General features: G+C 43.8%; 1 protein-coding gene across 6 annotated transcripts in view; it reads right to left on the reverse strand.

Moving 5' to 3' along the window:
• macf1a (microtubule actin crosslinking factor 1a) overlaps positions 1–26,773 on the reverse strand; it is a 247,530-nt gene that overhangs the window by 25,405 nt on the left and 195,352 nt on the right. For all 6 annotated transcript variants that reach the window (XM_062436570.1, XM_062436569.1, XM_062436574.1 and 3 more), the window contains 7 exons: positions 6,499–6,660; positions 6,063–6,233; positions 4,261–4,427; positions 2,810–2,969; positions 1,896–2,222; positions 1,102–1,186; positions 122–348 (listed from right to left, as the gene is read on the reverse strand). In XM_062436570.1, coding sequence (XP_062292554.1) covers positions 122–348; positions 1,102–1,186; positions 1,896–2,222; positions 2,810–2,969; positions 4,261–4,427; positions 6,063–6,233; positions 6,499–6,660 — 1,299 coding nt within the window. The remainder of the gene's footprint in view (positions 1–121; positions 349–1,101; positions 1,187–1,895; positions 2,223–2,809; positions 2,970–4,260; positions 4,428–6,062; positions 6,234–6,498; positions 6,661–26,773) is intronic.

Genomic DNA, 26,773 nt, shown 5'->3' on the forward strand with positions numbered 1-26,773 from the left:
TTTTTTAATTCCTCAAAAACGTTTATTTTGAAATGTGCTGCATGCTGCGACATGAAAGGACTCAACCACCACATTTCTCTCTTCTACATCCATCACACACACTTATCAGTTCTCCTCCCACCTTCTGTCTTTCCTGGTAGGCGGGCGCGGCGTCAGGCTCCACATTGTTGAGCTCCGCCTCCACGCCGTCCAGCCACTGGTTGATGTCGTCGTGAGCGCTGGCGAATCTGGTGGAGAGCTGCAGGGCCTGCTCCAGGGTGCGGAGGGCCTTGCTGCTGCCGGCTGTCATCTCAGCATAGCGAGACTTGATGCCATCCAGCTTCTCCTGGATCAGCAGAACCTCCTCGCCTGCAGCAGGAAGAGACACACAGATCAGGTCTTGGACCGTGCTGATGCTTTTTCCATCATGGCTGTCATTCAGTAGCATGTGCAAGATTTCTATTTCTGTATATGACCCTTTTAAAATGACCCGTTAGGTGTAATGAGACCGAACGAAACATAAAACTAAACTCCTTGTGTGTGCAAATTCACATATTTAATAAAACAATTTCACCCATGGATTGAAAGCTTGGCGTTACTCTCATGGCCGCAACATTCGTCCAACCGTGTTAACATGACAGCACACGCAGTGCATTCACCAGCTAGGCCAACAACCAACTCACTAATAGTGCTAGCAGTCAGCATGGCTAATGTAATGAAATGTGAGAAGAAACACAAACCAGATGTTACCAGTTTGGTTCACCGCTGATCTAAAAATGTGTGGTTTGGATGTGAATCTACGACGACTACCAGAAAACTCTAGTTTCTGTTAACTGTTTTTCTCACTACGCCTGCTGCAGACACTCTGTGAACTACTGACACTATAAATAAAACAGTGAATAAAGAACATTTATCTTATTATTTTTTTTTTGGCTCACATCAAAACTTAAAAATAAATAGAATAGAAATAGATGCTTTATTGATTTAATCATCATGACACATTTAATAATGTTAAAGACCATGAAAGCTTATTTTTACTGCATCAGTGTTTAGTTATTTGCTAACTGGAGACAAAAAGTCAGATTAGGATAAAGACAAAGAGGTTTAAAGGTTTGATTTTACCTGTGGTCTGTTTAAGTAAAGCTTGTCCATTCTTGATGGCCTGGTCCACTGTCTTCTTCCTGCTCACAATCTCCTCGTTTAGAGACTGAAGGAAGAGAAAAAGTGAAAATGAAATCTGTAAAATAAACCCTTTTTTCCACTTAATGCTACAAAAACAGTCTTAAATATGGCGTGGGCTTCATATCTGTTCTTTAAAAGGCAAAAGTTCATATTACAACAGCACAGAAGACACTATAATTGTCACTTGTGTCATGATCCATTGTGCATCAAACCCCACCAGTGTGTTTATCTTATTTAAAGTTACTACAAGGAGCTTTCATGTTGTGTTGATTTCAGTGGACACAACACTGTAAACTGCATTTCCCATGGGCACCACTGCCTCATATCGTTAAGATCTTCGCCAGTATTTGAATTTCTTTTTTTTCACAACAAGTCTAACTTTACTTTAAAGGTTATCAAACGAAGAGAAACGTCCTCGCCTTGTCCTAGTAATGTCTTTATACTGCCTCTTGCTACATTGCTACAAGCTTTTCCAGTCTGTGAGCCGTGATGCTGTAACGACCTGGTGGTGGCATTTAGAATAACTATACAGAAATAGCCAATCTTCTCACTGACGGTCTCATTTGCTTATGTAGGTCATAGAGAGGCATCACGAGTCACAACCAGTCTTGTGGAGGGAAATACTCTAATATTAATAATAATGCTAATTTAAAAAGATGTTCTTTAATGCAAATGATCACTATTACTTGTGTGCATATGCATGTTCCCAACAATGTGACAGAGTGAAGTCGTACCAGTGCGTGTTTGTGCTCCTTGGCCAGCAGCTGAGGCTGGTAGCTCTGGACAGAGACCTGAGCCAGCCTCTGACCCACCTCTGCCAGCCAGTTCAGCACCTCTACCTCATCCTCCCCAAACAGCTGAGCGTTGGCCAGCGCCTGCTCCAGCATGCCCGCCCGCCTGGAGCACCAACCAGCAAGCTCAGAGTGACCCGATCTTACCGCCCCCACACGCTCGCTTAACCAGTCACGGTCAGCGGCGCAGCTGAGCGGGGTCAGCGATTGGCTGAGGGACTCGAGGCGGTCAACCTCAGCTTCATGTGAGGACACGTCTTCTTGGAATGCCTGGGAAGTGCAAGTGTGTGTGTGTGTGTGTGTGTGTGTGTGTGTGTGTGTGTATTTGGTAAGAGGGTGAAGGGAAGTGAGGAAAGAATAGCAGAACAACAGAAAAGAAGATGGATGAAAACTCAAAATCTGAACATGCAAGATGACAAATCATAAATGAAAAAGAAATCATAGATAACATAAACAGATGAGTGAATGAAACAACTTAAAAACACAACTGAAAAACATTTATTTAAAGAAAATGTATCCTCACATGAGTGAAGCAAGAAATGAACTTATGTATGTTTGGTAATGTTTGTGTTGTAAATATGTGTCGCTCCCTTTTCCTTCTTTATTCTTCCATTGAGTTAAACTGAGGCTGACTGAAGGAGCATTTTGACTCTCAGTGTCTATTAGTATAAATGACTCTTGTGGTTATTTGGCTGTGCAAACAAGGATTTTAGAACTGGTATCCCAACAGTATTTGTAGGTACTCTCTAGTCTCCTGCTCATACATATAATAACTGATTTCATTTTTAGGGGGGGGGATCAAACCTGTGATGTATCCACCAGGGGAGGGTCTCTGTAACCTTGAGGCTAAACGGTACCTTGTGCTTGACGATCTGCTGGGTGATCTTGGCCGTCTGGGTTCCCATGGGCTCTGCGGAGCTCAGGCGTCTCTCGGTGGTACTCAGCCATTCACCCAGTGGCTCCAGGGCTTCGTGGAACTGGAGAGCCAAAACCTGCAGCTCCTCCAACTGCCGCTGCCTGGGGGACGAGAGAGAAATGAAGAAGGGGGGGGGGTTGTTGTATTTTTATTGGTTCTTTATTGCTTTCACAGATTATTTTATTTTTTTTCATTTTGGTATGCTTCTAGCTCGACTAAGACTTGATTTTGTATAACACAGCTGTGGTCTTTTCTATTAACACAGTTTATCAAATGTATAACTCAATTTTACAGAATTTTTATAAGCGGATAAAATGTCTTATTGCGGCGGTGTTTGAGGAATACAGAGAGGGAGATTAGCATAGTGGTGAGAAAAAAACATTTCTATCCCTTTTCTGCATGTTTCAGTATAAAACGTCTGAATATTCAAATGGTATTGTTCATAGTAGAGAGTGTATTAAATTCCTGGGAGATGTTTTTATATCACTGGTGCAGAGCCTGTTTAAAATGTGTTGAAATGGGCCTGAAGTAGTTGAATTTCAAGTAGCTCAAACATGGGCTGCATTGAAAAATAAAATAATGTGCATCGATCATTCCTATTATCTGGTTATGTTCAAAGTGCATTAATATTAAATCCATCATGTCAAATTGCACCAAATTTGACACTGCACTCCCTTGGGTCCCCAGTCATCCCCCCACCAACGATCGAGTCGATTGGCTGAGCGGTTCAAGAGATTCGCGAAGGACATACATACATACAGAGAGCCCATACTTTAGTAGAGAGATGCCTTACAGCAAGTTGTCAGGCATGTTACAAGCATTATATATTAGGACACTTATGTTTGTCAGCAGAGCCATCTGAAATATTTAACATCTTCACTGAGCTGTCAATGTGTCCTGAATGTCTGCACTCATGTTTCCCACAAAGAACCATTACTTTCCCCCGGTGAACAGAGGAGCCTCTGCAATGACTTGTACGCCCACAGAAACCAAAATTAATGATTGAAATTCTTTGGTGTTCAAAAGAAACTACGCAGAGATGACAAGGGGAACATAACATAACCACAAAATGACATGTTGTTGAGGTACACCACCGATAACTTTCCCAAGCCACAAATTTATAGCAAGACAAATCTGTTAGTTTTTTTCGCTGTTAAATTATTTGTGTTGACTTTTTGGATGTCAAAATGTCCAAAATGGATACATATGAAGTGCAAGCAGTCATTTACAAATACTAAAGACATTAAGTAGCAACCACATGTGCCAGGATGACCATAAGAACAACATGATCCTTCAGTATTAATGGAGTCAGAGATGAAATAAGACGGATTTTAGTGACTTGCTCCAGGATTCAACCATCCTGTTGCCCTTTGAACTACAGCTGAGACTTACCTGCTGCTGGCTTTATCCAGAAGGTCAGTCCACCTCACTGCTAGACTCTGCAGCTGGGTTTGAATCTTCTCTTTGTCCTGAGTGTCCGCTGTGACTGCGATCCTCTCTCCCTCAGCGCGGATCATCTCCACTGTCGGCCTGCGGTCGTCTAATAATCTCTGGAGGAGCTGGAGGAAGAGAAATACACAGTTATTGATTCAACTCAGTGAAAAGTGCTTTAAACTGAGAGATGTAACATCAGGCTAATATCTAGTCTACCATAGGGTGGACAAAATAGTTGAAACATCTCGGTTTATAATGTAACACAGTTATACAGCCTCCAAAAGCCTACTAATGAATCACTGCAGGGCTGTTTATTCCCCTGCATTACTTTTAGCCAGGTGTACTAAATAAACTGGCAACTGAGTGTATACTGCTAAACTAAACTTGTTAGAAAATGTGCTTTTTCTGGTGTCAACATGTTCCATAATCAATCCAACCTTAAAGCTGATCACTCCTCTGTGTTTGTAACGGGAAGGAATGTTTACACTTGTGGCGCAGACAATCAGAAAATGTGCTTCGGCAAAACAACTGAACGTTTCTTCTAAACATGCAGAAAAAAACAGATTTGTCACAGAACATGTGTTTGAGGTATGAAATGAGCAAATCTTGTGATCCTTCTGAAAACACCTCTTCTGAAAGGTCTTTAAAACCAGAAGTTTCACATTAAAATTATCAAATTATGTAAATGTTATTTTACGAGGGTAGAATCTGCTTTTTAAAAGGTAGCCATGTCATTTAGGAACACATTTTCTTTCTTCGGTATCAAACTGTTCTCACATTAAACACCGACACACATGAAAGTTCCTTCCTTCCTGCTTAGATAGAGGTCTCTCTCTCTCTCTCTCTCTCTCTGCTTTGAACTGGTCCTAAGAGCTCAGTTCAGCCCCTGAAATGCACTTCCCCTCAGTTTATTCTCTTGCTCAGCCAAAGGGTGACACCACTCTCCGTCACGGATGTAAACACGTGTGATTGATCGCTGGCCCAGACTGCAGCGCTCTTATGTGCACAAACACAGGAAGTGTATGTTGGATAAACAGGGAAAAGTGTGTGAGGGTGTCTCTGAAAACAATACATATCCACCATGCGTGTGTGTGTTTGTTTTTATGCCAGTCTGACTGGCAGACGGTCAACCTGGTCCGCCTGGATGCCAGGCAGACGGATCATTAGCTGTGTGTGTGTGTGTGAGTGTGTATGTGTGTGTGTGCTTGTTCAAATATCTATTGTTTGTGGTTGAAGGACACTGAGGACATTTGAATATCAATAATGTCTAAATTCAACCTGCATCATGAATAGAAGAACAGGTTTTCTCTCAGAAACTCAAAGTGAAATAATCTTCATTATCATGTGTCGTTAGGCGGCTGGACAGTTGGTTACTGCTTAGTTGAGCCATATGCACAATTTGTATTTGTTCATATATTTATTACCAATTTGTATTTTCTATAATTTACAGTAATTATTATTCTTGCACTGTTAATTTCCTGCATTTGCACTTTATGTATTGTAGTGATAGCTCTCTGTATAACTCTGTATGGGTGTTTTTTGCCAAAATGTAAAATGGGATCTGTAAAGTATGTATCTCTCTATCTATCTATCCATCCATCATATATTCATGATTCCACTGAAGCATTATCAGTTGGGGCTCCCTGCTTTATGCTTTAGGTCTTATCTCATTAATACACCATTAACACGGGCTTCTCATCACTTGTGTTCTCTCATGTGGAAGCCAGTTTTAATTTGCACCCCATACGTCCTTCCCTTACCTTTTGTTCTTGGATCTGAGCCTTGACCACACGGTACTCGGCAGACGGAGGCTTCTGATTGGCCACCAGCTCCTCGGTGTCGCTCAGCCAGCTGAGTAGAGGCTCCAGAGCATCCTGGAATTTCCCGCAGTGTAACAGGGCCTCCTGTAACTGGGCAATCCGCTCTGCAACCTAAAGACAGGAGACAAAGAAGTGAAAGGAGAAGTGTTAATCCAAAAAAGAAACAGAGGCATTGTTGTGGTTTCAAGCTTTTGAGCATCACAGTGTTTCCTGAAACCTCTACCTGTGTCTGATGATGATTTTAAAGTAAAACTAAAAGCTTTAAACTTATTTAGAGTAACTATAACTATATACTCTGATGTTTTAACTATCAGTGGATCCCCTGCTTTCAAAAACACACACACACACACACACACATATATATATAGAGTCGTACCCGCTTGTTGAGTGAGTTCCATCGGAGGTTGGTGGTCTCCAGGTCGTGCTCCAGTGCCTGGGTGTCAGTATGTTTGGCTGCGCTCTGGATCAGACCCTGACCCACTGCGTTGACGTGCTGCAGCTTCGGTTGAATGCCGTCCACCTGTTCTCTCTCCACAGCCTGTGAGAATAAGAAGAGAGAGAGAGAGTGGAGTTGTCTTTAAGTGATGGGTTGACTTGGCATTAATAAAAGAATGAAAGAAAGAAAAGGCAAGAGAAGGAGAAAGTATTACAGTAGGTCTGAGTCTGAATGGTTTCTTTGAAAGAGGCACAGTATGGCGGTGTAGTAGCAGCAGTCAAAAATACTCGACACATTCAATCTGCGTGACAACAAAGATTGTGTCCCACATTATGTACCTACATATAGAAGCGACTGGATATTAGAAGATGAAAGACAGACAGAGGGATGTGCACAGATAGGAGAGGAGTGGGAGACAGGAGAGGAACTGGAGAAACGAGGGGTGTAGGGAGGAGGAAAAAAAAGGAGGAGGGGGAGAGGGGGGGATTACGGGGATTAGAGGGTTAGACGAGTAAGGGGCTGGCTGGAAAAGGCTGAGTCGACAACACACACACACACACACACACACACACACACACACACACACACACACACACAATCCCTCACACTCGTTGTGGAGTACACTAACACACTTGCATGGGTGCACACAGCCTTCATACGCACACACACACATTTATAGCACACACTCACAACTTCGCCTGTCTGGCCACATTACTCACACACACACGCCACAGTGGATGGCTGGAGCCATCTTGTGATGACAATAGAGGCAGATATCCGACACTAAAGACAACCAGACTTTACTTCCCCGGCTGAAAAAGACAAAGAAGCAGCCAATATTCTTCTATTCAGCTCCTCACTCATTGTACATTTGAACTAGTTAAAGCCTCCGAAAGATACAGATTTGCTACTTTTCTTAGTTTTTACATGACTGATGGTCAGAGCTCAGAACTCACAGGAGGAAGGAATCAATTAAAATGTGACACCATGATGGTCCTAATACAGTCCATGAGGCCTCAATATGGTGCTCTGATAAAACTGTACTGACTTCTCTACAACTTTCCCTAGTTTCAACTTTTCATTTCATAATTTGACCTATAAAATGTTGTTCCTGCCTGAGTTAGTTCATGCTGTTCCTCTCAAGGGGGGGGGACTGTGGAGGAAAAAACAACTCAAAACCAAAAGCTAATTCATAGACTGTGAGAAAAAAAAATCTGCTAACTTCCTATAAACTGTGCTGCTATACATCCAATAATCTGCCAAATCCACAAAACAGTTTTCTCAATTTCACGTGCCTCAACTAAATCCCTGACTGGTGGGAACCCTCGAAACTACCACCAACTAAATATCTCCCCCATTAGTGCCGTCTCTCGGACAAAATCCTGTTCAAATGGGGGTCTGTGTAAATGATGTGGTGGTGGTGACGGGGGGTTGGTGATGGGGAGGGTCGCTGACATCAAAACCTTCAAGAAGTCCTGACATTCAAAATTCAAGCCCACAGAGGGAGAATTAGGTCCGGTGGTTTGTGATGCTGCAGCAGCCAAACCGCAATGGCCACACAAAGAGACAGATTCGCACACGCACACGCACACGCACACAAATAACCAGACGTGCAAACCTGAGGACACACACACACACATACACCAGGTTTTGGTAAATGTGAGGGCTGGGGGAAAATAACTAGTGTGACAATATGTAGCCAGGGAAAATGTGAAAATGAAGGTTTGGGTTTCAGTAAAATACCACTATGGCCTGGATGAAGAAGTAAAAAGCCACAACCTCTGTGGGTGTCCAATAGTGAAATAATAATAATAATAATTCACTGTATATTATTTGTATCTAATAAAATAAATGAAGACATGTTAAAAATAATAGTTTTTTACTTGACTCTCTCAATAAAATTTAAATGACATCTCTGTGTGTCATCACATATACGGGAAGCTGGGATCCTGTTTCATATGATGACAAATGACTCCTATGATCGCCAATAAACAGCCAGCTGACAGACTAAATAGTTGTGAAAGGGAACTTGAGGACTGGAGTGTTTACCTACAGAGGAGAGTCTGCATTTTTCAGCAAGTTACATTTAATCCTTGTTCATTTCCACCACAAAAATGAAGCAATACAGTGGTATTAACAGGATATGCACGACTTAAAAAGCCGGATAAAAAGTAAATATTTCATGTCATACATCAGTAAAGTATGCTAATTGTGAGAGCTTTCTGGTGATTCTTTGATGATTTCAGATGAAATATGCACAATGAAACCAAACAAAGAGTCTAAATGAAGAAAGAAATATCGTCCCTTATCACTTCTTGTAGCCTGAAAACTGCCAAAGCATGGGATTTATAACGTGTTGTGGCTGTTTACGAACCAGCAGATGCAATATAGGAGCTGCAGATTGGCTGCAAGTGTTTGCGCTGGAACGTGTCTGTGAGTCTTCACAGCGGGTCATAATCAAAGGGTTTACAGGTTTCTGCTCATCTGGTTTAAATATGGCAGCAAACTACAGGTTGTCCATGCCAAGGCTGACTGTGTGTGTGTGTGTTTGTGTGTTTGTGTTCTTGTGTGAGAGTATATTGTTCTAAATCTGTGTGTGCATTGGTGTGAGTGTGTTGTGTGCAAGTATGAATCCATATCCATAATTATGTGTTTTGAAAAGAAATGATTAAGTGTTCCACAGGTATGAATGTGTGTGTGTGCACCCTTTAAATATGAATGAAAAGTGTATGTGTGTGTGTGTGTGTGTGTGTGTGTGTGTGTGTGTGTGTGCGTTCCTGTCCAGTTTGGATGCAGCTGTGTTGTGGTGATGGGCGTCATTGCTGCTTGGAACAGGAAGTCTGTCGGCCAGAACAACAATGAGCTGTAGCCATGACCCGCTCCACCCTACGCCTTATCCTGGTGTGTGTGTGTGTGTGTGTGTGTGTGTGTGTGTGTGTGAGTGTGTGTGTTTGTGTGTGTGTGTCAGAGATAGAGGGGAACAGAATAGTAAAAAAACAGGGAAAGTACACCCATTTTTCATCTAAACACACACACTAGGATGTATCTAAACGTGTTATAGGTTATGTGTGCTTACATTTCTTTCCATTCTCCCTCCTCCTCCATTTCTTCTTCTTCTGCCTTTGTGTTTTCTCTCCTCTCTATTTTCCTTTCTGTCTCCTTTTCAGCCGCCCTCTCTCTGCTCTTTCTCTCCCTCGCTCTTTCTCTCTCTCTCTCTTGCTCAGAGTGGTTGAATCCACTAAACCAGAGCTCTGGAAAATGTCCCACATACTTGTCATTCTTCTCCACCTCAGCCAGCACACAGCAGCTCACGCACACGCTCTTAAACTGAGCTAACTTAACTATCAGCACCACACTTGTCATCCTCGTGCCTAACCCCCTCCACTTCCTCCCATCATTGTCGTCACTCATCCCTCTACCTCTTCTGCTTCAACTTGCTCGCCCCCACAGCTGCCTCCTCTCTTCTCCCAACCCCTTCCCTACCCCATCTCTCTCCATCTGGACCACAAATCCACACTGGCTCTCTCACATTAGCCGCAGTTCAGCGTGGACAGGCGATAAAAACCTCGGGATGAAAGTAGATCTGACTAAAGCTGGGGGGGGGGGGGGAATAGAGATGAGAGGATGATACTGGCTAAAATACAGTTTGCATCGATACGTCTTGGTTCAACAGACATCGGTTTTGAGAAGCGGCCAAAATGCTGTGAAGCACTGATAAATATTTGAAATAAGTTTGCAGAAATAGTCCAGTTCCAGACAGAGTGGATAAGTTTGACACATTGATAAGTTATTAAAATATTTATAGGACAACGGCCAAAATGAATGTGAAGTGAACGTTAAAACAAACAAAGATAATGAGACTAATAGATGGAAATGTCTACTTGAGGTGGAGAAAAAAAAATCTTATCACACATTCAAGTTGGAAAACACACATAAACATCCATCATGGTTTTATCAGGCAGAAAGTCAAAGACTCTCAACTAAATACCAACAGTAACGGCAAATCAGGTCAAGTACTGTGCAAGAGTGTGAAAGCACATGACTCTGATGCTTCTGAGTAACTACACACATGTAGGGGTAAAAGCTACGGTCAATTACACTTTTATGATCCTAATAAGCTCTGAAATAATCTTATAGGGTTCAACTTGTGGAAACTGTGGACAGATTGAGCCAGTGAGTGCATATCTGCTGTCTGCTGTATATGTGCATATATATATGTGTGTGTGTTGATGCTCTATATTCTATATTTAGCTGTCATCTGCTGAGCTAATAACACAGAGGAGAGGAATAGCTGTTTTCATGGCACGTGTCCAAAACATCACTCAAGGGCAATCAATGTTTTAATCGAGACAGACGAGGAACGCGTAACTCCGAAACTAAACACACGTTATTACTAACAAATTCCACAAAGAGAGTTCCTGCATAAACTGATACTGTAACTGCTGCATTTCCTGTCGGAGAGGACTAATAACTTGCGTGCGTCAGAAATAGACGATATAAACATCTCGGGCTAAATAAAAATGTATTTCTGGAGCGTGCAGGATGTTTCCAACATGTTATCGAGGCTTTAAAGTTGCTTGCTGAGCTGTGTCCTGTCCTTTCATCTTCCGTTTTCCTTCATGACTGATTTCCATAACTACGTGATCGGGTCTATCTTATGAAAAGAACCAAGAGTCAAACTAAAAAAATGTCTTAAAAGTGTTTCTTCTACTACTGGACTGAAGGGAAAGTGAAATAAGGCTGCAAAAAATAGCCCAGCAGACGTAGTACAGGAAGTCTTACTGCATATGTCCGATAAATAGAAACCCAGAAGGAAAATATGAACAGCCTGAATATACTGAAGCATGGCTAAAGTGTTTCTCCTGGAAGCAACATGGCAGCCATTACACTGCTATCAGCCTCTCTCTCTCTCTGTCTCTCTCTCTCCTTTCCTTCATCCCTTACCCCCCCGCTCCCTCTCTTCCTGCCTCTCTGCCCTCGCCTCTTCTCTCAGCTCACTTCCTGTCTTTCAGCCCTCATCCTTCCTCGCTCCCTCCTTTCTCTTTTAATGGAAACGAGGAATGAGGAGAGGAAGGGAGGCGAGGAAGGAATCTGTTTCCAAACAAAACCTCGACGGAGGAGAAAATTATTCAGTGCCAGCGAGGGCTTTGCTTTTAAGCCACAGACTGACCCATCTATGACACGGGGATATGAAGGGGTTAATGGGTTAATAAATCCAAATTGAAACCAGCGTCCTTGTTTGACATCAGCAAACAGACACAAATCTCATGCAAATACAGATTGCATTCAAAACATGTTGGATCAAATCTCCCTCTTTCTTTTCCCCCCCGACTGTCCTGTCATCAAATGTTTTTTTCTCTTCCAGGGAAGGTAATTGTTTTGTATTCACTTAGTCATGCTATTCATTCATAGGATGACTATTCTTTCCATTTTTGTTCAGCTCATTGTGAGACTAAAAAGACTACTGCCCTGCCATTTTGATACGCTTTGTTGTTTTGATATCACAGAGAGAGAGAGTGAGAGAGAGAGAGGGAGAGAGGCAGTGATGCAACAGCAGAACACAGAAACAAGAAAATATAAAATCATTCAGAAAAGCTTCAAATATTTGATCTACTTTTTAGATTTTAAGTGCATCTACATTTCATTCCAATGGGAGATCAATGTCTTCCTGCTTTGGCTTTCATGCTTTTCTATGTTCCTGAGCACAGCCTCCTCTGTTCTCTTCTCCCTCCCTCCTTCCTTCTCGCTCCGTCTTTTGCAGGTTTATGCTGGAGGCGGTTGTTCAGAACCAAAATTATCACATCAATCAAAACACAAATGTATGAGCTGCAGACCTGAAGCCACCTGGTTTGCATCTCTCTCTCTCTCTCTCTCTCTCTCTCTCTCTCGCTTCAACACTTGCCTTTCAATGCCTCATCTTTCTCGGCCCATTTGTTCCAAAAACTCCCGTCGTGTATTGAGCGTGATTTGGAAAGGTACATGCAGATTTTCAGAAACCCAGCGGGTCTTTTGAGACCTTTTAAAATGCTACTTCAAAGCTAATGTCAAAACAGGTTTAAAGAAACAAAATTAAGACATGAGGCTGGCAAAAGAAGCTTAGAGTACTTTCAGTGATGAGCAGATTATGAAACTTCTGAAATATGAATATGCAGTGTACGAAAAAGAAAGACAGTAAATTACTTATGTATGCTTATATAACAGTTATGAAATAAAAATCTGTTTGGACTGTGTTCATCCTTTTGGGCATGCAGATTTAAAAAAAAAAAATTACTAAATCTATCAGTGCCTTAATTCAAAATGATTCATATAGACAATTTAAAGATTATTAAGGCATCTTTTAAATCTTGAAGCTGCAGACAAAAAAATCTTCATGACTTATGAATGAAATGTGCAAATTCAGAGCTGCTCCTCTCAGTGTGTGTGTATGCAGCCATCGGTCAGTCTGTCTGTACTGTATGTTCCCTCGCCCCACTTCATCAAAAGACATGCTAAGCTAGTCCATCTGTCTGTCTGTCTGTTTACGGGCCACGCATACACACACTGTGCCTTAAAATGAGCTCCATATTAATCCAAAGACCTTCTGCTTGTGTCTGTCTGCCAGCCAGGCTCTCTTATCTTTGTACCAAAGCCTCATGTAGCGTTAAAAGGTGCTCCTCCACCGTGCAAACAATAGCTTCCTCCTCCCAACCTCCCCGTCGCCTGTCATAACTCTTTTTGTGTCTGCTTCTTTGTCTCCGTCAGTGCGTCCCTGTCAATCTGCACTCCCCGTTTTTGTCACGTTATTAATTTTTCAATTAATTTCTACCAGCAACTTAATGTGAAAAACGACATGTGTGTTTGGATTTTTGCATTAGGGCTGAATATTAAGAGGAAGAGAGAGCAGAAAAATAAAGTGATAAGAGAGGCAGAGGAAAAGCTGGATAGGTCGATTTACGACAAACAGAAACAAAACAAACAGCCAAAAACAGGCCAGAGTCCAGTGTCAGCCCTGGCATATTCTTATCTCATATCTAAGTTTATATTCCCCGGACAACTTCACACACAGTTTGTGTAGCCATGTTGGCAAAGGAAGTTCCCCTCACAGAGAGCCACAGTATTTACCTCTCACCTCCTTATCTCAGCAACAAAACCATCCAAGCATGACAGGAGGGGGAGAGGCGGGGGGGGGGGGGGGAGAGAGTCAGTTGAGGAGAGAGGGAGAGCATGGCTGAAAAAGGGGATTTCATCACACAACAAAAGTGCTTGTGTCACCTTTGAGAAATGCGAACAAAAACTGGAGACTCAAATTTCCGAAACGTCATTCATCATTCATTATGAAAAAAAAAAAATAAAAAGAAAGAAAAAAATGACCCTGCATGTCTCTGTGGTAGCGTGGTGTTACTAATGTGCATACCAAGCTTGAAAATCACTACAGTGATTACTTTTAGAGAAAATGTGCATTATAAAAATGCTAGTTATCTCCTTTGGGGACAAAACTTTTAATTGGAGCCAAGTATCACGTCTCGAAACGCCCCTGGAGTAATGAGAGTAACTTTTGTAGCCTCCAGTGATGTTAAAAAAATTGTAAAAGTTTGCTCTTCAGCGTGTTAAAAAGACTTTCCAGTTTTTTATTTGTCTGACCTGGAAAATTTTAATTTAACTAGTAGCTGGTATTATATAAAATGCTGTAAAGTCAAAAACAAACTCAACATCCCAACAAAACCTACAGTATATAAAGTATGCACTTTAAGTTCTTCTTTTATGCATACAGGCTGATCATGAGGTGGGTCTGAAGAGGGACTTTTTATCATTTTTACTTGTGTACTGTCTCTGTTTCTGACTTTCAAAAGCTTTGTTCCCCCCCCAGTCAATCCTGATATCGTTATGTGTTATCTGCACTACATCCCTCTGTGGAGTTGTATATCTCCGCTGTCGGATCTGAGTGGACACGACATCTGATTACATTAAACCGAAGCCAGAGAGGCTGTGACTGCGGAGAGGACAAACAGACGAGGACTGATAACACATGAAGACGCAAAAAATCAGTAACACACCGAAACAAACACACGTATAGTCATATGCTATCATCAACACACACACACACACACACACACACACACACACACACACACACACACACACACACACACACACACACACACACACACACACACACACACACACACACACACACACACACACACACACACACACACACACACACACACACACAGGAGAGACTAAATGAGATGTGACTGACCGGTCAGGCCAGGCAACTTGTGCCTGATGGAAAATATAACGTAATAAACGAGGGCCAGCAGTTCCCATTAACAGGCGCATCAGTGATCACCAAAATCGCACACTGTGTGTTCATGATGTGAACCGTTGACAAATAATCGAGTTTCTCTCCCTACTGACACGTTTGTAATGAGGTTACTGTGTTTATCTCAACACATTTCATGCTAAAAATAATTCAGACTAAAATTTGGTGATGAGAGATTGTTTGATCTGAAGGTAATTTGCTTACATTTTGGTGGTGAAATGTATTATAACTAGAAATGTATTTGAGGTATAACTGTATAACATATGCATTTTCTTCTTATGCAAACAGAGGAACCTTGATGTCGACTCGCATCGTGATTCGTAGACACTGGGCCAGACTTTGAGTCATAGCAGAGCACCTAGAAAAGCATGACAGGGGTGTCAAACACACTGTCACAATGAGAAACACTTAAAACATATACGCACCTTTTGCAATGCAGCCCACACACTCAAACACAGAAATAGATGTGAGAGAAGTGACACCACGCAAACAAAACAAGTTGAAGAATGAACGCTGACGAATGGAGGCAGAGAGGACTAGTCCGACGTCTATGTCGGTTTCATGCCAAGCCAATCTTGTAGCATTAACAGAATATCCATTTCAGATCTGTGACTCTTACACAGCGGTAACACTCTGCATACTTTGACACTGATTGCATTCTTAGAAACCAAATCAAACCAAACACTGAGAGGCATCCAGGAGTATCAGTGTTCTCAAACAAACCTATTACACATTATTTAAACAAGATGGAAAACTTTGGCCTGCGATACTTCATGTACACACACAGCTGGGACTACACCCATCGCATTCTGTTTTCTATATATGGATAGTGTAAACACAACAATGGCATGCCCTTGAGATAAATGCTGTAAACTTTGCTCCTGAGATCAACATTATAAGTAGGTTGCAGGCACACACAGCGCTCTTTTAGCTCCACACAAACATGTGATCAATCTCAAACATGTGCACGCACTGTAGCTTAGCACTAACCCCCCTCCCAAACACACACCATATGCACACACACACACATATTGTATACACACTGAGGGTAGTTTCCCATAAGTAGCAAAACCCCCCTCTGAGCATCATATTGCAATCATTTAAAGCCCTACTACTGAAACACAACTAGCTAATTATGGCGTCTACATAACTTCACCCCCCCCTCCACATGCATTTTCCATGCTATGTCTACATCAGTTATACTCAACACTTTAGCTACCTGACCCAATTCTTTTTTTCCATGCTATGCCTCTGCATGTCCATATGTCCACATATAATGCACTCACTGCTAAAAACAGATTTTTTTGCTCCGCTTTACTCTTCACCTTGGAATCTGCTCTTTTTTAGGGCAAGTGACAGCCGTACACCCGGCTTTATATGGTTGAATTTAATTCATTCTCTGTTCTTGGCACTGTATTTATGGACACTGCTTTCTACTGTTGTAGACAGTATGTTCCAATCACTCTGGATAAGTGCTTTTCCTTAATGCCAAATATATAAGCAAGAAAGTAAACCACCTGCCAGATGCAATTTTCAAGCTCTTTCTTTTATGTCCTTCCCCATGTTACAATAAGTCAGGCAATTTTGTTGTCATATTAAACAAATTCACAGTATAGAGAATGAGCATGAATAAGAAGCTCTATATAAAGTCTATCAATTATCTTTGTTAGGCATGATAGATTAAAAATGAGAGCATACCTCTGCTTGTGTGTCAGTGTCGTAACACGGTAATATTGTTGTTGATTCATTCTCTGCCTCAGAGCTCCGTCCTGATTCTGAGACGGGCTCTGTTTGACAAGCTGTGGCCCCTGTTTGGGGTTCGTCATCCTGGGGCCCACAGGCCTGTTCTTGGCTTGTATCTGTCTGTTGTGTAAAAAGGTTTTGTAGCTCTGGCTCAAATTGGTCCAAAGCTTGGTCTCTGGATACGAGCGGGGGAAAGTCCAGAGCAGAGCCATCAGACTCCCAGTCACTGTCACCTGTCATAGAGCCGAGGACAAACTCTACTCCGTCCATCCCAGATTGGGTCCCTTCAGAGTATGAGTCCATGTCCAGCTCCTGAACATCCTCGCAGGCTGAGCTGACATCTGAGGGGCCAGGTTGTGGCCGCTCAGGTGCTGCCATGTAAACAAAGCTGTCAGGGGAAAGGAAGGCTCCCTCCTCCTCCTCCTCCTCTGGGTCTGTACAACAGGGAGGTTTGGGTACAGGACTAGGGGGAATAGAGTCTTCAAGTGGAGATGGGGGGCAGTCATTAGGGTACTGGGGAGGCGCAGACACAGCCAGGTAAACAAAACTATCTGATATCACAAAGGCCTCGGAGTCTTTACTGTCTAGGCCTAACCCAGCGCCACAAGAGTCAGATTTAGAAAGTGACTGAGGTAAAGAAGAAGAGGGTGATGAGTCTGTATGTTCAAGGTGTAGGAGAGGAACAGAGTCTGATTTTGGGGTGCTAGCTGTCACTTCTGCTGTAGTTGCCAGATCTGGATCTTGTGCAGGCATGTCCAGCTCTGAGACTACATCTGTAGGGCCAACAAAACTCTCTGGCTCAAAGGATGTCCCCTCTGTGTCACAAGCTAGAGCCGAGTCAGGCTCGCTAATCTCTGAGGGGACTGGATCCTCTTGACAGGAAGTCTGAGCATCAACATCCTGTGTACATTCAACGTGGGTTTCTTTTTCAACCGTGTGCAGAGGCTCAAGGGACTGATCTATGAGAACTCCCTCGCTGCTGTCCAAACTTGCCTCAGATTGGTCATACACATCCCACTCGGTTTCTAACTCCTCTTCTTCTTTTAACTCTACTTTGTCCTGTTCGTTCTCCTCCTCCACATGTTCCACCTCCTCGACATAAGGATTCAGAGGGCTACGAGATGGAGAGGTGGCTCCCTCCTCACAATCCTCGCCCTCACGCTCTGATGAGGCGCCGCTATCCGGGTCTGTTTCGGTCTGAGCAGGTCTCTCATGTTCACAGTCTGTCTGAGTGATGTCACTTATACCGGTTCGGTCCGGCTGGGACATGTGGACCCCGCTGGAGTCTGACTCCAGTTGGTGACCGAGAGCAGAGTCTGTCGTGTAACTCATCTCTTCTTCCTCTACTTCAGCCTTATCCTCATAATAGTCGACATCACACTCTTCATCAATGAAACCATGTTCGTTTTCATGGTCGTGTATTAGCATCAAGTCAAAGTCTGGAATCTGCTCTATGTGCTCAAGGTGATTTAAATTGGAGTCTTTTGTAGTATTTTCTAAGCTTGGTTCAACATTATCAGGCTCTACAGAGTTGAGTGCATCGAGAGGAAGAGTTCCTTCAAAAGCTACCCAGGCAGTCTTTGTTTCTTCCTCTCTATCCTCTTCCTCCTCTTCTAAACAAGGAAGTGTGTAAGGATCAAGAGGTTCAGGGTCTACGCTCATCTCCACACCCTCAACCCCTTCATCATCTTGACATTGCCTCTCTAGCTCAAGGAAGAGGTCATCTGATTCAGCCCCAGAGCTGGGGCAGGGTGAGGCACTTGAGGCCCCGGGGCCTCCAAACCCTGTTGGGGGAGTTAATACAGGCCAATGTCCAGAGGAGCCTGTTAAATCCCATCCCTCTGATTCCAGTGTTTCCCTATCCCAAGACTGGTCAATAATCTCTCTATTCTCTAATTTAAGGACTGCCTCCCACTCTCTTTCCTCTCTTTGAGCTCTCTCCTCCTCTGCTATATCCCTTTCTATTTTCCATGCATCCTCCTCCGCAAACATTTCACTGCAGTCTTCCAGCTCTTCTTCCAGCTCGTCTTCCTCGAGCTCCTGCAGTATCTTGCGCTCATCCTCCTCAAATTTGAGCTCAGAGGCTGTGCGGTGTCTGAGGTCACCGCCCTGAATACCCCAGCCGAGCAGCCCCTCTTCACCTCCCTCCTGACTGATACAAGGGGAAAGAGGCAGGCCCCCATATACTAACTCCTCTTCCTCCTTCAAGAATGTAGATGGGGGGTCTAGTAGATAAAGCGTCTCTTCATCTGTGTTGTTATCCTCACCCAAAAGGGGAGGCATAGGGGGGAGTATGGGGAAGTTGTGTCTCAGGCCCACCTGGGTCTTTTTCCCTGTTGTTATACTGCGGGGCCATGTGCGGGCCTTGGTAGGAGGGCAGAAGACTGGTTGTGGTGGGATAAGCGGGGCATTGTCCCCCTGGTCCTGGTCCAAAAGAGGAGAATCCCTCTCTGAATCTGAATTCTTAACCGACTCAACAGGCTCCTCTGGGATCCGCCTAATTCCAGATTTAGAAGAGCTACTAGTCCATCTGTGCTCCACACATTTCCCCTCCACCTGTCTGGATATACTGGGGCTATGCTGTGGTGTATTTCCAGAAACCTGGGGTGCCTGAGTCTGGCTAAAGGCAGGTAGCTGTTCTTTGGAAGGCAACGGCAGCACGTGAGTCTGTTTGTGTTGCTTCTGCAACACAGGATGAACCGGCTTTTGCCTGCAGAGAGGATGCAGCTGGAGGGGAGGCACCGGGCTAACTGTTGGTGTCAAAGAAGGCGAGGATGAGACAGGAGGAGTGTGGGGAGCAGATGATAGAGGAGAGGGTGTGTAAGGAGGAAGGGAAGGAGTGGACGAGGTAGGGGTGGAGGGGTGAATGGACTGGATGGGTGGCAGCAGCGAGAGAAGAGTCCCTGCCCCAGATAAACGCTTCTCTGATCCTTCAATAGATGAGAATTCAAGTCTTTCTGCAAACTCTGGATAACTTGGTGGCATAAAGGCTTTCCAAGAGCGACGGTTTGGATTGTCCTTCTTATCGCTGCCTTGATGTCGCCTCTTGGCCACTGCAGCTACCCCACTAGAGCCAGCTGAGGACGGAGCAATAGGTAAGCCTGAGCCTACAATGCCAACTGGTGGTGACATGATCTGAGGGTCACCGGTTAGCTTTAAGGCATCGAAGATCACCCTCTCGTCTAGTCTCTTCACTCCTCCAGCATTGTCCGCATTCCTGGAGACGAAGACACTACCTATATCAGCCCCAATGGTGCCATTGCTGGATAGTGTACTCCCCTCTCCCCTCACCTCCCCACCAGAGCCTAGAGTGCTCCTGGAAGGTTGACACAATTTGGTCCCTTGGTCAATCTGTTCATTGATGCGCATGGTGTCATATATGGAGCGCTGAGGGACGTAGCAGTCCTCTATGTACGCCTCATCCTCATCGCCTTTTCCGAGGCAGCGAGGGTTCTGCCTCAGACAGTCTGGACGGCTAAGGGGCTTCCCCATTCTGTACTTTTTTTCAAAATCTGGTTGTGATTTAAGGTGCAGGTGTGGCACGGCACTTAGAGAAATGAAATAGAAAAGGGAGCACGAAAGCAGTGTCTCTGTGGAAAGTTAATTCCTTTACCTTCAGTTGTGCCCGGTCCAACAATCCACAAAAATCAAACAGTCCATTTGGCTGCATTTAAACAAATCCTTCAGGTTTCACATTATTAAAAGAAGAAAAAAAAACAACCAAAATTTTAGCATCCACAGTGTCATTCCAGTGGAGTATGGTGTGCTCTTGCCTATGTCACTTCAACAGTTGTGCATTTCCTTGGTCTTTGTAAGATGCTGTGTGGCATCAGTCGGGGAGTGAGAGAGACAGCCCTCCCCTTCGGCACCATATTAATCACCAGCTCTGTTTATTTGAAAGGCTCGTAGGAATGAGAGAGAGGTGAAGGGATGAACAGGGGGAGGAAGGGAAAGAAACAGTCATCATCTCCCTGTCTGAGAAGTACGAAGTCCAAGGCGAGGTGAGCGCCGTGCAGATAACATCCCTTTGTTTTGCTGTCATAAACACTGATTGTGTCTCTCTCCTCCATATTCATGTACAGCAACTCTTTCCTTGACTCCTCTTTTACTCTCCCCGAGCTCCTGCCTCACTTCTCTGGTCCTCTCCTCCTCTCTGTGGCACAACAGGGAAAGGGAGAGAGGAGAGAGGGCTTGGAGAAGTTCAGCAGTCTCAGTGAGAGGCAGGCAGGGAAGTGTAAAAGTCTCCTTTTAAGGTGAGAAAACCCACTCTCTGTTATATAAAAGAAAGACTGCGTGGGGTGCAATGAATAGGAAAGTGCAATACTCCATGGATTTGTTTCACTTTTTATCTTCCTTTGTTCAAAAAATTGTTCATTAAAGGAAAAAAAAAATTGAATGACAATATGAACTCTATTAAAATGAATGACACAAGAACAGAGTTTTCAAAGGCAAGGAAAGCCAAGTCGAGAAAAACATGAAAATAGAAATCCGTTTACCAAGTCACTGCCACTTTGTGGTCCGGTGAGTGTTCAAGCAATCCACAGCTTTTCTTTTTCTTTTTCTGTCCTTTCGCTTCCATCACAAATAATCAGGGCTTTGTGTCTGCATCACAAAACCCTAATTTTATCCAAGACATCACATCACCATCATAGCACACATCATCAATAAAAGAAAATCAACTCCATCATCCACACGACAGTCAAGTATTTGAAGAAAAAACGCTAAATCCGGAACAAAGAGGAAAAAAAAAAAAAAAAGCTGTCGGATTTTGCGTGAAAAAAATGTTTCAATTCTTGCTTTCTTTCTCTCTCATCCACAGCTCCAGGGGGAGAGGTGTTACAGTAGAATGAAAGCAAGGCACGGCTGTGGAGGGGGGTGAGGCTGGAGTGAACGAGGGCATCTGGGGGTAGATACAAACGGGGGGGGGGGGGGCTGGGTCCTGGACCAGGCAGGCAGGGCAGAGCAGCGAGTTGTGGGACTGTATCCAGAGGGCAAAGACCCAGACAGCCCTCCCAGCTCCAGTCCAAGCTTTGCTTTGCAGGCGGTGTCTTCCCCCTCTTTACCAGCAGACAATCCCAGGACACGCTCCCTTCCCTTTAGCACTGTCTTTGCTGTTTTTCCCTTTTCTCTTGCTCCCGACTCCGCGCTGAGAATGAAACAAAGTGCCACGCAATCCCAGTTCCTCTTCCCTTCTCCTTTTTTCTTTCTCTCTCTCTCTCTCTCTTTGAAACGTGTGGGCTCCCAAAGCTTTGCTCTCTTTTCTCTCGCAGTCTCTCTCTGTTCTCAGGCCACTACACAGCTGAAATGGTTTGCAGCTGCTAAAAAAATCTCCCTCTTTTCCTCTCACTCTCGCTCTCTTGCTGCTCCCCCCTTGTCTCCTCTCTCTCTCTCACTCACATGTCCTCTCTTTCTCTCTCTCTCTCTCACGCTCGCTCACTCTCTCTCTCTCTCTACCTCCCTCCCTCCCTTCTCTCTTGCTGTTTGTGTTTGAATTCAGCTCCGTTTGTTCTGTTTCCTGCACTGGTATTAAAACACAGGAAGTGCTCCAATCATGCTGGTTTCCTCTCTCTCTCGACCAAAAAGAAAAAAAAACACATGAGACAGAGAGAGAGAGAGGCAGAGGTGTAGGAGAGTTTAGTAGTGATAGAGAAGGAGGCAGGGTGTTGAGAGAGGGGGCGTGGAGCAAGAGAGAAAGAGTAGCGGATTTTTTTTTTTTTTTGCTTGTTAACAGAAAAAAATATCAGCTGAATGCCGGGATGCAGCTGATTATCCCACGCTGAGCAGCAGGAAAGATTCTGCTATTAAAATGATTTCCAATTAAATAAAAAAAAGGAGGAATTTCTTTAAAAAAAGGAAGGAATAAAAATGCTTTAATATACTGTAATATAACCCAGATGAGGGTTTCAGGCAGGCAGGCAAGTAGGCAGCGTATAATACAGTATGTCACTCTCCCCTCTGCCTCTGTTGCCAGATTTGGTGCGGTGAGAAAAAGAGAGAAGGGGGCTAGCGATGTGAGATGGCTACATTCATAGCTGCATTCATCACAGCTTTGTAATCCACTCTTAATTCTCCGGGGGGCAAACTACTCCACCCCCCCTCTCTCCACCCTCCTCCAGTGCACAAAAACACTGTCCGCTGAGGGTGAAATGATACAAAGTCAAAAGAAAGAGAAAAGAATAGAGTAATGGAGGTAGGGAGAGAGGGGCGGGACTGTTAGCCGACGGGAGAGAAAGAGGCTTATCAGTAATGAGCTGTCTTTTTTCTCCTTCTTCCCCCCAAAGCAATTTATCCAGGCTTCAGGCAGACGAGGAAGTGAGTCCAGTCCGGTTTGATTTACTCCACTATTTCCTCTGTTGTCAGAGTTTTTTGTTTACAGTTGAGCCACAATCCCTCCATCCAGCCAGCAGAAGTAGAGCTGCTCGTATCAAACAGGACTGCCAGTGTAAAAAATAACTATGGAAAACACACACACACACTCATGCATACACACACACACACACACAAAAGTCGGTGATATTCACAGGCTCCACTTGTGTATTCCCGTCTGCGCCTTCACTGAAACTCAATCCGGCTGGGGAGTCCAGTGTGTGTGTGTGTGTGTGTGTGTGTGTGTGTGTGTGTGTCAGAGTGAGACTGAGGGGCCAAGAGGAAAAGGGGCTGTGCACAAAAAAACATGAGAGGAGAAGGAGGTGGTGGAGGAGGAGGAGGTGGTGGAGGAGGAGGAGGTGGTGGGGGTGCTGTCTGTTTCTTCAGGATGCCACACACAAAAAAACCTCTCAACAACCACCCAGTCAGTCAGAAAGGGGAGAACCTGCCAAACCTGGCAACCTGCAGCCCCTCAGAGAAGAGTAGAGTAGAGTAGAAGTAGGGAACTTTAAGCCACATTGTTTTTCTCCTGTTATCTAAAGTTACAGGCTTCCCACTGCCAGCCAGTTGTGGTGTTACTCCTCCTCCTCCTTCTTCTTCTCCTTTCTTCTGCCCTCTTTTTTCAGCAAGACTGTTTGTTTAAAGCAGTCTGGCAGAGCTTGGCTGATCTGAAGCGAAGCACGCCTGCTTTCTTTCTTTTCTCTCTCTTCTCCTCCTCACTCCTTTTGCCCCGACGCACATTTCCAACACTCACAAGAGGAGCTCTCTCTCAACTGTTGCGCAGAGCCGCCCGTGGCTTGCATGACAAATATGCTAAATACTCCACTCTTTCTTTTTAACTCCCCCCCTCTTCCCCCCCTTCTCTAACCAACCCCAACCCACCCCCACCACCCCCTCCTCTCTCTCTCTCTCTGTCAGTTGCGCTGCAGCTGTCATTGCCGCGTCCAAGGCAAACGTCTTTATAGAAACAAAAGGGGTTTGTCACTAGTTTGCTACACACACCCACACACACACACACACACACACACACACACAGAGAGAGAGGCAGAGCTCGCAAACACTCGCGTGACCCACGGCTAACCGACAATCCCCTCTACACAGACCACAACAAGATTTAAATCCAAGCATTCGCAGATGTGGGCCAGCTACCAGGAGAGATAGAAGGACAAGCAAGGAGGGGAAAATAACTTAAAAATAAAAAAAGAGTAATGGAGGCGTAGAGGACGACGAGGGACCGATAAACAGATTACACTCGTTTAATTTGCTCATTCAAATGATGTCCTTTAGCCTCTCCCGGCTCCCTTTGCCTCACTGGCTATTGACACAGGCACAGTCTATGACCCCCCGTGATCTGTTTAAGATTAAATCTGATTAGTCAATGCCTCCACACTTCCAACCGTGCCCCACTCCCTTCCTTTAATTTTCTTCATTCCTCCGTCATCGCAGCTGGTTTAAGAGTCAAAGAACTGACTAAAGAAGAAGGAGAGGGGGAGGATGGAGGGTGTTGAGAGAAGAGTGAAGAGATGCGAGGATTAGAGGGTTTAATATTCCCTGGGGGTCATTGTGTGGCACAAATTTTACTGCCACAGCGCTGTGATGCTTTTTGGATCACAGGATTGACTAAATGGCCCTGTAATTCACACATTACGCCGTTGTGGGTTTTTTGCCAATGTTAAATGGCACACACACAGCCATTGTTTAGTGTCTTGAGCCTTGGAACCACTTAGTGCAGTTAAGTGACATAAACACAAACACAGGTGGCGGGCATAAAGTATGCATTATTGACTTTTCTGGGTCGTTTATTTGCTCATGGGGGAACACCTGTCAACAGCGAAGCATACTTTTCTCCGTCTCTCCTCTTTCATTTCTCCCAAGCCAGAGTAAATCCATAAACCATCTCGTCAAAACACTGTCATTTAATGTCAATTCCTTCCTTAGACGTCTTGTTTTTCAATCTCTCCCCCCCCACCCCCTCTTTCTTTCTCTCTCTCTCTCTCTGGTAACCTGGCCGTAGGAAAAAATTTAGCTGCCATCGCTTCACCTCTCTCCCTCTCTCTCTCTCTCTCTCTCTCTCTCTCTCTCTCTCTCTCTCTTCTCTGTGTGCTTTTACTCTCCTAACCCACACTCCCTTCTTTCTAACTCCCGGAGGTAGTTTTATATTAACTAGTAGAGCATTTCACCTGCCTGTGTGTGTGTGTGTGTGTGTGTGTGTGTGTGTATGAAAGCATTTATTGTTCTCGACCTCTCTCAGGCAGACAGACGACACAAAAAGAGACCTGGACACAGCAAACACACCCATAGTCATACATAGATAATAATGCACATACACACGTAAGCAAATATGGATAAACTGCCGCCTCACCATGATGTTCAATAACTTGTATAAGCACACCTGTAAATCATCTACGCACAGCACTAGATTCAGACTTTCAGCTTTACTCTGTGTGTGTGTGTGTGCTGTTCAATTTAACGCTAAATTAGACTACATGTGCACACACACATTCTTTTAGGCAAATAAAAACTTAACACTTTCTCCCATAACCCCCCCACAGCTTGGCTCTCAGTGCGTGTGTGTTGAAGTGGAAGTGTGTTTTTCATTCAGCTAGCAGCCAAGCAGTCCGCTATACGTTATACATGGACTTTAAATGTCAAATGTGCCTTTAATGCAGGAAAGACTTTCCACATTATAAACACTTTGGAGGTCAGTTCTCTGCGGTGGTTTGCACCATTTGGGGAGTTTTAGGGTGGTAAAAATAGGATTATCCTCTCTTTCAGTGACCTCATACCCCTCCCTCCACCCCTCCCACACACACACCAAACAACACCTGTGAGGCTACCTGCTGAGAGGTCAACGCTGGAGTTCATCTCTCTTTTGTTCACACGCTCACAAGCTCCTCTTCTCTTTCTCTTTGTGTTTCTTTCACCACCCACACATCCACCTGATTCTCCCTTCTCACCAGGATCTTAAACCTCTTCTACACTGCACCTCTCTCCCTCCCTCTTAGCATTTCTGTCAACACACTTAAGACTAATATATGTATGTGTGGAGGTAATTTAAGGTGTGTAGAACATGCTTTGTGGTTATACAACAACAAGTGGTAATTGTTAGGTTTGAGAGTGTAGCTCAAAGTAAATATATGTAATATATAAATATATGTAATATTTAAACCAACAGCCTTTGTAATACTTTCTATGATGTAGAGGAACAATAATACCACTTATATGATAGAGCTGGGCAATAAATTAATAATATATATAGAGGCTCGATATGAGTTGGTCATTAACATCGGGTTAGGTTACTATCCATATGAGTCTAGATATCATCTTTGATATTGTATATCGTAGTTCCTGGTTTTAAAGACTGCATTACAGTAAACTACAGTAAATTACAGTCTGGCTCTTCTAGTTCTTCTCTTAATTTGCCTTTTCCCACTTAGATAATCATCAGTAATGTGCATTTAATGACTATCAAAGATCTCATTGTGTAAATATTTTGTGAGAAAGTACCAGTAGTCATCCCTACAGTACTGCTACAATATCAATATTGAGGTATTTAGTCAAAAATGTCATTCACATTTCGTCCTCTCCACATCATCCATCCTTATTATACGATGCTAATTACTTTCAAACTGAAATGTTTTTGCATAACTGACGTGCTGATAAAGTATGGAGGAGGAACCACAACATCTGTTTGCTGAAGTCTGTTTCTCACTATGTCTGTTCTCTATCATGGCAGTAATATGATATTTTCATTATGTAGTGTTTAAAAAAAGAAGATGGGAAGAAACGGTTATGTATGGCATG

This window comes from Scomber scombrus, chromosome 16 (assembly GCF_963691925.1).
Source record: "Scomber scombrus chromosome 16, fScoSco1.1, whole genome shotgun sequence".
NCBI lineage: Eukaryota > Metazoa > Chordata > Actinopteri > Scombriformes > Scombridae > Scomber > Scomber scombrus.